This window comes from Aythya ferina, assembly GCF_964211825.1.
Source record: "Aythya ferina genome assembly, chromosome: 5".
NCBI lineage: Eukaryota > Metazoa > Chordata > Aves > Anseriformes > Anatidae > Aythya > Aythya ferina.
The window spans coordinates 56,450,932-56,468,202 of NC_140301.1; the positions used below are offsets into that span (position 1 = coordinate 56,450,932).

At 43.4% G+C, this 17,271-nt stretch overlaps 1 protein-coding gene across 2 annotated transcripts in view; it reads right to left on the minus strand.

Moving 5' to 3' along the window:
• The window catches only part of AKT1 (AKT serine/threonine kinase 1), a 72,155-nt gene that overhangs the window by 30,460 nt on the left and 24,424 nt on the right, over positions 1–17,271 (minus strand). For both annotated transcript variants that reach the window (XM_084520293.1, XM_084520294.1), the window contains exon 3: positions 4,269–4,397. In XM_084520293.1, coding sequence (XP_084376419.1) covers positions 4,269–4,397 — 129 coding nt within the window. The remainder of the gene's footprint in view (positions 1–4,268; positions 4,398–17,271) is intronic.

Consider the following 17,271-nt stretch of genomic DNA (forward strand, 5'->3'; position numbering starts at 1 on the left):
CATAGAAGTGTTTTGTTTAGTGAACAATATGCTGTCTAATTACCCTGCTCAATCATAACAGCGCATATGAAGAAATGCAGAAGGCTTTATTTTTAACTTGCCTTACCAAAGCACTGTGCCACTCAGGTTTCAGAAGTTTGAAGCTACCTCATGGCTGTACATGGGGAGAACCAGCTTTTATCAATGAAACAAAGAAACAGAGGGTTTCTTCTTTCCTTTACAACTGACTCTGAACTCTTTCCTGGAGCTGGAAAGCTAACACACCACCAAACTCATCTCTTATGACCATGTACAGCAACATGCCCTGCTACAGCAGGGTGCAACAACAGACTCGGCGTTATATTAAGTCTGATTCATGGCACGTTTGGGGGTATCGTTTGGGGCATAAAAACACTCACATGTCAGATCCAGGCTGATGGTCACTTACCCACTTTGAAGACAGCTTTTCCTGTCAAACAGGCCAACATATGTATTCTCCTTTTGCAACACAGTAAGTACTATAAACAGCAGCCTGTTAAAAATGATTTAAATTGCTCTAAAGAACCTCTTGATTCTTTCCTGGCGTTTGGTCTTTTAAAGTAAGTAGGACAGAGAAATTGTTCCTAACAGGAATAGACACCAAGGCATTCAAATGTAAATTACCATTTTGTATTTGAAAGACACTTAGTATTATCCCAGTGACTTTCTAAAATGTCACAATATTTGCTTCCCCAGCACTTAAGCTAAAAGGCAGATTACTTGTGATGAAAGTGTCAAACTCTGCTCCCTATATAATGACATCACACTTTAAACCAATAATGTCAAGAATCCTTCCCATTCCTGCTTTGGTTTCTTTAAGGAAGGAGATGAAAAGAAAAAAAGGCAATCCAGGAAAAAAAGAATGATGAATAAATAAAACTTTGGAAAGTGGAGCAGGAATACCATGTTGGGGTGCTCTCTTTCTGGAGCACCACTGAACAGATGACCTCCCAGCATGGCAAAAGTGAGGAGGCTGGGAGCCCTGAGTTAGAGACCTAGACTAGGGCAGCCTCAATAACAGCAGACACAGAAAATCTGCCCACTGATCTGGTCATCCTGTGCCCTGCGATAAACGCCTGACTACAGACACGCAGCCCTGTCCCAAAAGGAGGGCTCATTGTTGAGCAATTATGTTTTCGGCTGTACAACAAAACCACCGCAGTCCGCCCTCCTTTTGGACAGCCAGAGAAATAATCCCTTCTTTCTAACAGCAGCAGCCACTCTCTCCGCGTTGTTTTCCGCTATATACTGCTCTTCTCAGCTATACGGTTTTAAGGGCTTATAACCTAATGGGCAGACATACACGATAATCTGAGATTACGATCAGTATGAAGGCTACTTATCCAAGAGATTTACAGCACGGGCTCTATCGGTTATTTATCTGCTGGTGTCTCTGGAGCATAACTAACTAGTTAGGTACAGGCTTTTTTATTCCTTCTGTCTCTGCAGTGGTGGAGTTAAGGAACATGAACACAAATATGACTCAAAAAATCACAGTGAAGTGCTAGGTACCATCTTTGAGAAGTTTGAAAAAAAAAAACACCAATAGGTAACTTACAGGGAAAATAAACTCCTTAAATGTATCATTGATATATACATGGCTATTTTAAACTGGAAATTAGGTGGAGAAAAAAGAATTAAAATGTAAGTCTCTCTTTACCACAGGGGTCCTATAAACAGGTTTTCAAAGACATATGATCAAAACCCTCTCAGATTGAAAGGACAGGGCTTAAGACAAAGAAGAGACTACCAAATGATTGTCAAACACATGAAAAAAAAATCTTATAAAGGAAAGCACATTCTGTATTTATTACTACTACTTTTTTCCACACCTGTTAAGGGAAAAGACAGAGCATCATTAGCTGATGTTACTGTCCTTCATTGTTTCCTCCTGCATTGAATAATCCCTACCTCTCATGAACAGCCAAAATCACTTAATATGAATTTTACATTGCAAGTGAAAAGAGTTCCCAAGTAATGAAGAAAAAAAAAAAAAAACGCTTTTACTTGCAAAGCTAGAGAAAGCCTACATTATTTTACAGCAGAAGAGGGTAAAAATTTTAATCAGAAACATGGGACCACTTCCAAAGAACAGACTGACAGAGACAGCCTGCCATCTCATTAAAAAAATCTAGTTCACTAATTAACAAAAAAGTCAGGGCTATCATGGTCACTTGGAGGGAGGAGAGAAAAAAAAAAAAAAGGAAGAGGAAGAATTTTTACAAAACATTTAAGTTAAATCCCCTCCCACTTTCACTGGCAAAGCCTTCTGCAGTGCGATGCTGCTCTGGCCTGAGCGCTCCTCCAGAGCTCACTCCTCTCGTGCTAACTCGACAAATTAACTCCAGTGAAAGTACGAGGCAAGCAGGTTCAAAGGGAAAAGCTGTGCTGCAAAACAAACCCAAGTGATACAAGCGTGGCAGGTACCTAGGAGGGAACCGCAGTGCATCGCATGCTACCAGCGCTGCGTGCCGGTGCCTATATGAGAAATTAAATCCTGGTGAGGCAACACAGCTGCTTCAGTGAGAGCAAAACCACAAGAATGACTTCTAGCAAGGAGGCCTTCCCCACAAGCACCGAGGCTTCCCAACCTGCTGCTGGCTCACCAGATAAGCAGCACTGCTAAGAGCATCCCTCCACCTCCCACTCTCCCCACTCCCCCCCCCTCACAGGGGCTACACCTGATTGCATTGGCATGTGTCTCATCTTTTTTGACAATGCTCTGATACCATGGAAACAAACGTGTTTATATAGAAATGCCAAGACTGACAGGCTCAATTTGCCAAAAAAAGCAACATATCCCTGTTGTGAAAACCAATTTAAGTTAACTCTTTGTGAAAGCAACTTGGACATAGAGAAGGCAAGCGACACATCCTTTTTTTTATTCCTTAGCAGTGAGTTGCAGTAAATGATTATCAGAAGAAACACAGCAGCAACAGAATGGAAGCGTCCTGCAAGAAAGTGCATTTGTTAAAAGCCACTGGCTACAGACCAAGTGCTGAATTAATGTATGAATTAATAGCATTCTGCTGCCTTTCTTTACCTTCTTGATCCATAAGGAGATACCAGTCTGAAGAGGAAACCACCATGTCATTACTGAAGTGACAATACTAAGACAACTCTCTAAATGAGACAAAAATCCCCAAAGCACTCCTGGCATTCTGCACTGAAGCACCAGGCAACAGCATGCTCATTCTTTTTTTCCCATCGTCAGTCAGAACAGGTATACGTGGCTACCAGGGGAAAAATGAACATTTACATTAATTCCTGGCCTTGTCTGGCCCTCTCCCAACGTCCAAGGTGTTCTAAAATAAATCTGCTGAAAGGCCAAACAGATGATCAACCAAAAAGATGAACCCCGTGCATTTCGAGCTACCGTGTGACAAAAAGGGAAAGCCCTCTACCCTTCCCTCTGCCCAACTTCGCTTCCACTAGTCACCAGAAACAGATCACTGTTAATAGCAGGTGCCACAATGATCTATTTTTAAGTGGTGGAACAAGACACAGGCAGATCATGAGACAGGAAAGATTAAGAACAGAAGAAAATAAAAGCTGGAAGTATACAGAGAAAGGTTAAAAACATGAGTAAGAAAAGGAAATTATCCTCAGGTTCTTCTATCACATCCTGTGCTGTGGCACCTGAGCAAATTCGGAAATGTTTGCATAGGACAGAGTGCAGAGGTTACAAGATGTTATTATTTCCAAACCCTTTTGTTGGCTTTAATAAAAGAAATATGGTTTTGTTTTCAAAACTAAGAAAAACTGAGTACGTTTTATAAAAACCAGTGCTTATTCCATGTTCTCTTATGCTAACAATCAAGTAACTTTGATTTATGTTAATGCCACTTGCACTCAGACCTGGTGGCAGCACGTAGGATGAAATACTTGGGCTGTGCCTACCTGCCAAGTACTGCACACTTGGGTTAATTTTCACTTTAAAGCAACTTGCTGAATAACAGACATACAAACCATTAACCAATAAACCCGTTTGATTCCATAACCAGAGACAGTACTTTAGTAGAAAACTGAAAAAAAGCAGAGCATCAAACCTACAGATCACATCCATTACTAAGAAATGTGTTTTTTTTTGTTGCTGCTGTTTTTGTTTTGTTTTGATCTGAAACACATTTAGTGTTTAGATATACATGTATTAGTCTGAGCAGATTTGAACGTTACCGATGCAGATTCCCAGTGACTGCAAGAAGACACCAAGGCCCAACTGGATGAGGGAGCAAGTAAAAAGCACTTACGAGCTACCGAGAAGTTATTTAGAGGCGATTCCCGCTGGTCAACATCCTGCGGCCGCTCCTTGTAGCCGATGAAGGTGCCGTCGTTCTTCAAAAGAAAGTACCGCGGCCTCCATGTTTTTATGTATTCTCCTGGAAAAAGGATGGGAAAAGGGAGAGATCATCAGAAAACACCCCAAAATACTGACTCACCAATATATGTATTTTTAATATTGAAACCAACTCCTGACATAGCAGCAGCTCTAAGAACATTCAGTTCATTCTGATACAAACAGTGGAAAAACACAGGCACTGAGTCAGATATTGTTAGCGATGCTAACCATAAGAACGGGACTTCATAGAAGGTAAACAGCTATGTTTTGTTCTCCTATCTATTCCTCGCTCCATTCAAATTCCGCAACATCTGCCTTAAATGCATTTTAAATTTTAAAAAAATCAGAGCAGATGTCCTATGTATTATTTTTGCTATTGTCATTTTTCATACTGACAAGTGGAGAAATTTTTTTCATTTACATTTTGCAGCGCAAGTATTTTAAACAACAATGGGTAATTTACTAATTAGTCAACTGCTTTATCAAACCAACAGTCACTTTCCGAACATAAAAAGATAATTCTCTGCTTAAGTTACATAACATCACTCACTCCTCTCACAACATCTCAAGCATGAAACACAAGCTGATATATCACAATATGAAGAGGGAAAACACGCGGTGATGTACAGCCACTGCAAAGAAGAAAAACGTCTATTCAGAAGTGTTCTCCACCTTGCTTTTTCAGAGAAAACATCCCTTGATCCCAAGCTACTGCTCATCTGAGTAACTCAGCGCAGGTACCAATCGTGTGACTATTGCAGCCATGCTCTAAATCTCCAGCACCAGAAGGAGAAAAATGTTGATAAAAATTTCATTTACACTTATTGGAGTTACTCGATTGGGCTTCAGGGATGGAAGATTGGGGTTCTACCTGCCTCTCTTCTGGGTGATTTTGTCAATGTGCCTCAGTTTCCCTTTCTGGTGATCTCCAGGTCTCTAGGTCCTGCAGTGACACTTCTATTCAGCTGAATAAAAGAAGCCTTGCTTATGGTGCTGCTCAAATCAGGGCACCAGCCACATTTCGCACACAAGATGCTGCTCATATTTGAGCCATGGTTCAACTTCGCCTATCCCCACCACCGATTTAAAGAGAAGCAGCCACTGCAGAAACCACCCGTGGCTGGGCAGCAGCTACACCCTCCTCCCTCCAGCGTGGTTTCTTGCTCGTTTGTTTGATCAACACCGGGAAGAGGACGAGGGAGCAGCCTAGAAACCAAGCGTCTTTTGGGTCTGCAGCAGGAGCAGGTCTGAACACCCCACAGGACTGCACTGGGAGGGCTGGTGCCCAGCGCCCACTACCTCACCTGCCACCAGCCCTTCAAATGACTGCCAAAAACAGGGAGAAGAAAAGGCTCCCAAGGTTTGCTGGCCACAGCAACCTTCTGCTGCTCGTCCCTTTCTTCCAAGCACCGCTCACACCTCCTTCTCCTGCTGCTCGCGTTCCTCCCTCCGCAGGTAATTTCTCTCCAGGTGCTGTGTGCGCTGCCCCGGGAACTCCCCTGCAGCTGCTCCTCTCCCTGCAGACCTCCCCTCCTTCTGGGGTGCAGTTTCAACCCGCTTTGTGCCAGCTGTGCATCTTCTCCCTTCAGCCTCACACTTGTGTCTCCAGCACACAGGATCACGCACAGCCCCAGCATCCACAGCACACACCCCCAGTTATTGCTTCCAGCTGCCCAGCCCTTCGCTGGGCTTTTAACTTTCTACTCTAAAGCAGGAAGCTAAGAGCTACCGAGTTACCCTTCAAATAACATCCATTCGCTCTGATAAAACAGAGCAGTGCAATGACACAGGCGAGAAAGATGAGAATAAAAGCAACGAGCCCAAACCCACACAGTCTTTCTTCTGAAGATGCCTGTTGTAGCTGCAAGTGTTATGCTGACCTGGAAGAGCTTTACAGAAATGTCACCGTCGCTTCAGGAATTTCAGAAGGACTCACCTACAGCATGTCATGGCATTTATAGGCAAGGCAGTAAATGTAGAAGGTTTTGTTATCGTCTTCATAACTCTGACCTTAATTAAAAGCCGAAAACTTTCTGGGATCAGCAGGAGATTATGAAGCCTTTCACACTTAAATTATCAGTCCAACTCAGCCCAGATCAGGGAGATTACTCCAATCTCATTACTATTACACCACAGATGTAACTACAGGGATAAGAAAACCCACAGCGCTCAGCCCAGCGCTTTCCGGGGAGGTTTGCCAGGTAGGCAGCTGTCGGGACTATCGCTGGTTTGGAACTCACTGCTGCACACCCGACACGTTGGCATTTTCTTCTCTTGCACTAAGCCAACCCAGAAGAGCAGGGAACCATCTTCCTTCCCCTTCTCATACCTGCATTTATGACTAAATCCAGACTGGATGGAAAAACCTGAAGAAGGGCAAGTTACAGTCTCGCCTAATCTATGCTGCGTCTTCCCAATCAGTATTTACAGAGGAGATATATATATATTTTTTTTTAGATATTCTGAAAATATCTGATTATTTTCAGTGAAGTATGAATAATTTTAAACAAAACAACACTCTACTGTCACTCCTCTCCCTCATCCTATTTTATATTTTATTAGAGGCTTTTCTTTGGCTCTTATACTTTCTTACAGCTTTATTCCACTGATCTGTGTTGAAAAATGCATCATCTAACAGGATTAATCACATAGTCCTTAAAGTGGTTCATCCCATACACACACACGGAATACATACACACACCCCATCCTCCTCCACACTCACTAGTTAGCATTTAGCACTCACTCTTCCTGTGTAGGAGACCAGTGACTTCATTACCATTTTACAAGGACCACTCTACCCAGACCTTCACTTACTTCAGCTGGTTCTGGTTCCTGATCCACTTTTTTGATTTGCAAATAAGTAACAGTTTTAAACTTCTTTTTTCCATGTTTGGAGCTTTATGAATCTGGTAACATGGCAAGCTTGCCCGTTATTGATTATTGCTCTTGCCAAGGACAGCGTGAGGCACACTGCAGCATCTGCAGCATACATTTTATTATGTAACACTGAGGTTACGCTTCTGCATCTTGCAGCAAAGTGGCAGGACACTGCCTCGTTTGAGATATCGCAGTCAGGTTGGTTGTCTGTAAGCCTAATCTTTTATTCAAGCCTGAGCAAATTCTCATTCTTCTACAGAAGTTCTGAAATGCAGACTCACCAAGAAGTCATCAAGAAAAGGTATGAAGTATATATTTCTGAGAAACTAGATTACATTCCTATGATCACCTAAAATGTTATAAACACTATAAACTATCTGCAACCTGTGAGAAGGATCAAGTTGTTTGTGGTGGCCATTACAAGCATGTTAAGCACCAAACAAGTTTGTCGATACGGACAAAAATAATCGCGTGCAACTGCTGTGGCAAAGCTGATTGAAAAACGTTAACACCTTTTCCTTCCTCTGATATACTCAATAAGCTGTCATGCCTGAGGAGTGAACTGAGCTGTTTCAATTCTTGCCCTGCGATTTTTGTTCCTGTGGAGGCTTTGTTTTTAAGGACCACGAGCAAGAAGTTGCTTGAAGTCACCAATGCTATTAGTTCTGTAGTCTCTCTAGAAGAAATATACAAAGTACAATAAACGCAAGCATGTGTGGCAGATTCTATTAGACAACACTTAAAATAATAATAATAATAATAATAATGATCCACCATGGAAAAGTGAACAATTTACAAAGCAAAACATTTTTTCCTCTGTGATTCATTGCTTGTGTAATGCCCTGGCAGAGCCTTCTTTGTTTTCAGTAACAGAATGCTAACACTGCAGAGACAGAAAAGCAAAAGCATGGGTTATAAATCCTACATATAAAATCCTGAAATCAAATAGGCTCCTCTATAACTTGCTGCCTTTATTATTTAAAATCTTTATGTACCATTCTGTTTACTCAAAGCAATTTTCAAGTTGCAAAGATTCCCAAACTGTACATAGCTGCAAATACACACGAAGATTGTTATAGACCGATTTCGCTTTATTGCTTTGTGTCTGCCCCCACACACTGCACATTAAAATACTTAATACACACTTAGAATGTAAATCCATCTCACGCCAAAAAAAGCTCTCCACAATAACACACGCTGCAGAGCACCCTTATGCCTGCATATTTTGGAAAGTTAAGCACAAAACTCTTCTGGTTCATGAAAAGTTAATTCTGCTGAGGATTTACAATACTGCGGGGTTAGGTTATTTTCCTCTCCTCTCCCCAACAGTATCTCACCGAATCTGGAGCTGTCTACCACTGATAGAGTGTCTAACATCAGAAACAGCTGCCACTCCCTGGGAAGCTTACGGGGTAAGTGGAGAATAATGAGCAGCAAGCACCAGCAGAACAAAAGAAAATCCATCTTTATTTACCAACTGCTGCATGCTTGTTGCTGCATCAAGCTCATTCAAAGCCAACACCACACCCTTTAATTCAGAACAGACTATATTTAAGAAGACTTTGCTTATTTTTTTAATCAACTCATACATACTGATGGTTTAAAAAAAAAAAAAAATCATTAGGTTAACCAAGTCAGCATCCAATGACATCCCTGCCATTTACAGGAGCGCTGGACCAACTGTTAACTTTCCTGTGCCCCAAAGTAAGCAGAACAAGCCCAGCAGCGCGGAGCCAGAATGAGGTCTCGGTTACATTAAACGCGCTCCATCGGCTACCGCAAACCTATGGGTAAATAACGCGTTGTGCTTTCTGCTCTGAGCATCAGAAGTGGCATCGTTAATTACAATTAAAGTTAACACTCAAAATATTACAGCGCTTTGAGTTATGCAAGCCTTCGGTACGTTCCCACACGCTCCGAGGACACGCTCCGTGCCCTGATTGTGCGGCACTCAGCCATCCGAGCGAGACGCCGAAGTTATGCCAACTGCAGCGCTAATGTGCCACTGGTCCAAGGCAGAGTGACTCATTTCTAAAACTTCAATGGCAGCGAAAAGTGGTCTGCATCCTGCCTGCCTAATAAGGCTTCGGCAAAACAGATGCCAGCTTCCTTCAAGACTCGAAGCTTTCGGAAGCTGCCATCTCATGCGCGCTGGCACGTCTGGAGAGCAGAGCGTGGATTCGCAGTTAGTCTCTGCTGGTCGAGTAAATGTGTGCCCACTGCCTTACAAACCAAAGCAGATTTGAAAAACAGAAGGAAAAAAAAAAAAAAAAAAACAACAAAAACCAACAGGGCTTGAAATTCTCCTTTGCATTTCTAAAGCACTCGGAAGAAAGTGAAAGGAGCCCTTTCCAAGCACAGAGAGCTAATTCTGGACTATAAATACTTGGTACTAAACAATTAAGCACTGCCAGGCTGACCCAAATGAAAAATCTGAGTTCAATTTTTATTTTTATTTTTTTAATAGCTGCACAGACCTCTACCAGGCTGGTACAGCACTCTTCCCTTCCCTCCCCAAACTGTCAAAACAAGAGATTTAGAAACAGTGCCAGGTTTTAGGTAGCTTGAGGAAAGGAAAAAGGAAAAAAAAAAAAAAAAGCAGGGCATGCTAATGTCTTTCCCGACACGCTTGCGGAGAGCAGAGGACCTCTGGTCTGTCTGCCTATTCAGAGGAGTACAGAAGGGGGCCAGTTCTTTGATTATTTCTTTTTTTGGTCACTCTGGATGCGTTCTCAGCCCTTGCCTCCAGCGTACAGCTGCGGACGCGCCGCCCGTGCCCTGCATCTCAATGAGGCGGCTCAGACTGCAGCCCCGGGTGCTCCCCAATGGGGAGGTCAAGCCTGAGTCAGCAGCCCGTCTGCAGCCGCCCGGCTCCGCGCCTTTCACCGCCCTGGCGGGGACCCCGGCGGCACAAGGAGCTAATTCAGGGCCCGGCAAATCCTCTCCCCCGGCTTTATGGCGACCCGCTTGCCGTGCAGCTGGATGGATGGTAGAGGCGCGACGACGATTGACGCCGCTGCCAACAGGTTACAGAGAAATGCCTCCTCCTCCTCCTCCTTCTCCTCCGGCGTGGCTCCTGCTATTCTGAACCGGCGGCCGTTTCTCACGCTCGCACAAAGCTCCGATATACGGCACCTGCTTAATTATCATATCTTCAGGGAATTTGGGGAGGGAGGGGAGCAAGAGGAAAGCTGGAGGTGGGGCAAAGGGGAGTGATTAAATGGGCTCACGCTCAGCCTGACAAAGGAAGATCTTCGCACCGTATTCAGAGCCGAGCGCCTTCCGAGCCAGCAAGCTGCAGCCTCCCTTCACCTGGCATCACACATCTGTAAATTAACTTTAGAGAGCAACAAACAGCGTTGACTTATCGCTTCCCACAAAGCTACGCACGCACCGGGCAGAGAAATAGGTGTATCCGAAGCTACCTCTGCCTTTTGTTACACAACAGCTCCGAAGTCAAACACTTCACGCCGTCGAGAAAGGGATGCTCTGATTCACAAAGCTAGACCATGGGAGAGATCAAAAGCCAGATTATGGGGAAAGAAAAGCAGATTCTCATCCAGTACTACTTTCACTCAGGGGATGGACAGCTACCACACTCTGATTTCACCTCTTTCAAAGGGTTTGGAGTTTGAGATCACCGGCCAACACCACTACAGAAGACACCTCTGTATTTATTTTTTTTTAATCATTGTATTCCAACTGTATGGTTATGTAAAACTGAAACACTGAGGTTTACCTTTTTTTTTTTTTTTTTTGCTGAATTTCAGTTTAGAAGGTCAAAAATGTTGCCATATTGCTTACAGCAATCAATTTAAGCAATACCAGATATTCCCAGAGGAGTGAAAGAGAATTAATCAGCATGTAAAAAAACTCCTTACTCCTACCTTTGGCACAGCTTAGTCAGGCTAGTCCTAACCTACAGCTGTCTCCAGTGGGAGAAGATGTAAATGAAGTTTCATTAAAAACAGCAGTTTTAAGGATAGCTTCATAAATTACAGGAAGATATAAAGCGATTTCTTAAGCTATGCTGAAAATCTCAGAGTGAATTTCATCTCCATTATTTCATGGTGGGAGCCAAAGGACTGAAATGCACCATGAGGTGTCCAACACAATTAGAGACATCTCTTCTGCTCACAAGCACCTACAGGATTTCAACAAAATAAGAGATTCCTGTAACGAACATAAAATGCCATCACGTATTCCTCTGCTTCTTGACAGGTGCCCAACTCTCTCATTTTTATAAATAAATAAAAATGACAGAGGATGTGTCAGATTCACTGAGCTGAATTAAACATGCTTGGAACAATTATTTCTCCCCAAGTAATTTCTACCTTGACACTTGATGGAAAATAGCACAAGCAGCTAACGAGGCACTTAGGCAAATAAGCCTCTGCGACTTTTTAAATACCTTCTCTTAGAGGAAGGAGGTACCTCCAACTATTCCTTGAGCTCAACGCCAAGTTAATACAATCAGCATTTCTGTAAATCAGGCTCTTAAACACGCGGGATGTATTTATAAAAGGGTGTGATATAATCCTCCAAAGATTTTATGATCTCAACTAAAAATACCAAGCACAAAAAAAAAGAAAACCACCAAACACACCACACCCTGGTACATCTGAACAAGGAAGAACTTTTCTATACATCGCCCGAGAGCCGATTTCTTTATTTTATCTCTTAGCACAAGCATCCTTTGCAACGATTCCTGCACTTATCTGAAGCCATGCCTTGTGTGAACGTGACACAGCCAGTTTTGTTCTTCAGCAAAAGCCTCTCTAGAGACTGACGGGTGGTGCAAGTGGGGACAACCTCAACTCTGCCCCATTAAAAAAAGGCTGGGAGAAACAAGGCTCAGGTGAGAGCGATTGTACAATGCATTTATGCTTTGTGAACATGAAACCTGTGCTCAGCAGAGGCTCACCATGAAGATTCCCAAGTTCAGGAGGCCGAGCTGGTAACTTGGAGGTGGGCACACACGGGCACAGGGGAGGGTAGAGGCAGGAGGCAGCCGCACACAAATCAGCCACAGCGAGGGCTGGCGAGTCCCCAGCTCGCTCTTCCAGGCTCACATTACTGGATCATTGTGTCATGTACAAAAGCAGATCAAAACCTCAGGGAATTGTAAAGAAATGGTGAAAAAAGCCAGAGGACATCAGAAGAGATTTATGGAAACAACAGCTTTTCTAAAGCAGATAATACGGACCAACTTCAGAGGCGGTCTGAAACAAAACACAACAAAAAAGCAGCTCTATTTGTAAAAACTAGACTGCTGAACTTGGACTTTTATAAATAAGCATTTTATGGAGGGTAAGAAATTAACACATCGTATTGTTATGCCTTAGCTTCTGTTTTTGAGTCCTAATTCTCAACATAAATAAATACACAGAGTCAGTTCAGGCCACTCACAATAAAAACTCAGCCAGTAATGGTGTGACCACACTGTGCATCAGGATATTTCTTAAAAGTGCCAAGAAAAAAAAAAAAATCAATGCACAATTTAAAACATATTTACACAAAGAGTTACTGGGTAAATATTTCATAGAAAGATGCGTAAGAGCCAAGCTAGGCAAATATTTCAATGGCAAAAATAAGCAATATAAAAACAGGGGAGCTGGTTATAAGGCCAGGGCTAATCTGGATTTCCCTTCTTCATTTCCTTACTAGCAAGCCTGCAAAACCCTGGAAGAGCACAGTGAGACCAAGTTACTTCTAATAAAAAGTTTCATTTATCTTGAGCCGTTTAAAGGCAATCAAAGGAAAAATTGCAAGCACTTCCCAGAAAGTGAGTTCTAACGTTTGTTATCATGGCAACCTCCTGGTTTCGCCTCCAAATTTAGTATTCTAAGATAACTTGTACTGAGTCACTACCCCAAACCCAGCAATGAAAGTCTCCTTCAGATAAGCAGCCAGAGTGCCTGGCTCAATTCAGAGGAATTTTGCAAAGTAACCTCAGTGCATACTGCACGCTTATTAGAGCAACTTCATCAATGGGTAACACGAGAGCAAACACTCATCCGAGCCCTGGTGCTAAGCTCCGCCGAGTAACGCAGGAGTAAGAAACCTTGCCAAGGGTCCTCCCTGCTGAGCAAGAGCAAAGAGAGGACAGCCTGCCTGGCATCAGGGGAACAAAAAGGTTGCTTCAAGGCACCCCAAAACTCAGTACAGCTGCAGAAGTGCCAGCAGCCTGAATGTACAGCTGGAAGTGTGGCATCTCACCTATCCTTCAATGCTGTACTTCAATGGTACGGATTTCTAACAGTCCCGAAGAGATCCACCCAGTAAGCCAGCTCGGTGCCTGGGCTGAGATTTGCCATCGCTGTGCAGTTAAGTCCCACTCTGCTGCTGCACCAGGGTCACAGGCTCAGACAGACACATTTCTGTCACGTTTAACACTCTTAAAGTTATTTTAGTTTACAATGCACAGTAAAAACATTGAGTCTGAGTATAATCAAACAGAAAAATTCCTGCTGGATTTCAGTAGTAATTCATTGCTTCTGATATGAAATGTACATACGTACTACTAAAGCATATTAACATGACTATAATTTTTAAACCCCAAAGCCATCTATTCCGATAAGCTCATAATACCTCTTCCTAACACCTCCACGCTCCAGGAGAGATGCACTCCATCCATTTACACAAAAACCTGTTTCTTACTGAAGGAGGAATGAAAGATAACTGATGCAGCTGAATAAAGACCCTCCTACCTTGATAGCGTTATCATGAATTAATTTTCATGTTGCAAAGGCATCTTGGTATGTTAAGACTACTGTACATTAAACAGAAGCATTAAAATAGAAAAATAGAAGGTATACACCACACAAAAGCAGAAAGCAGATGTGACAGTGTGAAGGATGCTTTCCAGCCTGTAGCGTCCTATCATTTTGGGAAAACGAGGCAAAAATTTGAGCCTCCCCTTAAAACTTCTCCTATTCCCTGGGACAAGCAAACATTGCCCCCCAGCAGCCCTAAACTCACACCAGGTTCTGTGGGCAAACCTGGCACCTGCCCAGTGGGGTTTCTGAGGGCAGGACTGCTGCATCGGCCCCACTTTTCCTTCACACCTGATCTGTCAGGCACAGGGCACCACACAACTGCTCCTCACCGCACATCCCCTCAACCACCTGAATCCCAAAAAGCCCCATCCCATGGCCATGCACAGTCCACTCTCTCTGTAGTTCAATTCCTACCCTACTAAGCAATAAATAAAGCTTAAAACTTGCATTAAAAACAAACAAACAAAAAAAAATAAAGGTCACCTAGGGTAGCATTCCTGAAGAAGGTCACCTGGGGCAACGTTCATGCCTCGGGGACTTCCACAGAGGAAGGCAGATGTACAGCAAAGCCCGCATGCAAACCCCACTTTGCAGTTTGATGCTTAGTGCATGCCACGGATGCAGCATTTTCTTCCACAAGTCCCTGACCCGATGCCATCACCTCATGTGGCAGCTGCCAGGGGCTCCTGTGCTGCTGCAGGGGCCAGGCCAAGCAAGGCCACCCTGGAAACCCTGCTGCTGCCTGCAGGGTGGGATGGGAGCTGGAAGAAAGCAGGACGATAGAGGCCACAGCTGCAGATGGGGGGTGTGGATGGGCTGAGACGTGGCTACTGAAGCCCCAGCCCACCCTCCTGGTTGTGGATGCTCTGAAGTTCAGATTATTTCCAAATTGATGTTTTACTGCAGTTATTCCTCCGCTTCCTCTCCCCCAAGAAAATAAAAAATTAAGATTGGGATTACAATTTCACTGTCAACCCAAGAGACAAAAAAGGTTTCCAATCAGCAGCCACAGTGCACTTGCAGTAGGTAATCTGCAATTTTCCTTTATCCACTGAACGCAAAAATTATTTTTGCAGTGGACAGAGCTTCTTGAATATTATGGTTTTCTACACAAAGCCAAGCGTGGGCAGAGCTTGGAAGCTACAGGTAACACCACCAAAGAAAGAAGAACAAAGGGCCCCCAGGTAGCATACTGATGTCATATTTGGTAGTAAAAGCACAGTTCAACTTCATAATTAAGCATTATCCATTAATGGGTCCCTATCATTAGTTTGAAAATATTCTTCCCTGCATGCTTTTCCTCCCCTCACCAGAGAATACCAATTTCCTACTTTAATCATTGTCCCTTTTCCAAAAAAAAGCAGCCTTCTCAAACAATAAAGGCATCTTATTATTTAATCAAAGGGCAATAAAAGATTGAAGTGGATTAGAAAAATTAATCCAAACTAAATATCTGCGTTATGATACAGTTATGAACCCTAAATCACAAGGTTCCCAATTTAAGGCATAAAACCTGATTAAAACTGCTGTTGCTTTGCAAAACTACCGTTCTCCCCTGCCCCCACTATTAAAAATGCAGCCCAAATTGCTGTTTTCATACAGAAATATGTCCAATATTGACGGCAGTTCTGTGAAAAATTCTTGATGGCCTTTGGGGATTCTTGTAGTTAACCAAAAGGTAAAACCTACAGTAATTTATCATACAAAAATCAGCTGCTCTGCAGCTCAGGGCTCACGTTCCACGCTTTCAGTAGGATTTCTACAAAAAGGAGGGGTCGGGGGGAGGAGGATAATTAAGCAGCTTCATCTGTAGTCCTCAATTCTTTGCACCTAGCTCATGACAAAACACAGGATGGGGAGAAGAGCAGCTACTGCACTCTACATACTTTGTATTTCATTAGGTATGCTTGTTTTAATCTTTAAAAAGGAAATTATACACAGTAAGCTGCAAAAAGGCTTAAAAGGATAAAAACGGCAGCCAAAACCAGACAAGGGTGGGGGAAGTCAAAATAATTGAAAAAAGATTCCAGCATTACAAGCGCCGATTCCTTTTAAGAAGGAAAGGGATGCAGCCAGCACTCCCCCCTCCCTTTGTGCGGAAGTTTAATAAACATTTTCTCCAAGTTACCAATTTTGCGAAAATCGCTGGATAAACACTTGCGTTCACCCAGCTCCGTGGCCCCGTGCCAAATGTAATGCCAAACTTCCCAGTTGCAAAACGAGCTGTTTTTACACACCAAAGTAACCACACAGCAGGCCTGTGGAGTCTGAAGACAGCTGACAGAGATGACTGTTGCTGTCCCCCCATTGCACCGACATCCATCCAAATACCAACATCTGCTGTGCTACAATTTACTTTTTACACAACATTTAGCAAAACAGTGCCTCTGACTGCAGCATCATTAAGGAAGTAACAACAAATAAATCGCAAAGTCCCATCAGACAATTGTAAAAATTAAAGCGTAGTTTGTCTTGCGTGCGCTGAGCTTTAGTTCAGATGTATTTGACTTCAGAAATAAGCAGCATTAGAATCTGTTTTCTTTTATTAAGCGCACACAACAAAATGCTATGCGCTGTGACAAGCGTAATCCGTCATTACAGTGAAAATTACAGTTTTGAGGATATTGACTTGACTCAATAGACAGCAAAGCAGATGTCTGCAAGGCATCCTGGCCTGCCCACTACAATCCCGGCAATCCCAACTACTAAAAGGATTACGCTATGCCTTGAAGCATAAGAAGTGCACTTTCAGTTCAGGGCCCGCTCCCTTTTAAACGCTCCCAACGCATATTTGTGCTCGTGAAAGTGAGGAATTAACATTCCTAGAAACTCAAGCAACCTTCTCTCAAGAAGCAGCACAGAGTGGGGGGCCGGGTGCGATCGGACCCCGCTGCACAAAGGTGGACAAGGGCAGCATGTCTTGTCAGAAAATTCAGAGCCTGGGGGTTCAAACCCAGATTTAGGCTCCTAGGTAGAAGCCCACCATGTAGAAGTCATGGCAGATGTCACCCCATGAGCCAACAACCGACGGCCCCGGGGCAGTTACCTCAGAGCCCCGTGCCACCACAGGCCCTTCATGCCCCAGAGGCCTCAGCCATGGCTCCTGGGCCGTAGCTGACACACGAGAGGACAACGACTCGGGATACTTTATCAGGGATGGCTCACAAACACAAGCCTTCCCACCTCCTGTCCTGTGGTAATTCTACAAGTGCAAAAAGAAGCAAATAAGAAGTTTCTCACAGCCTTTTGAAAAGCAGA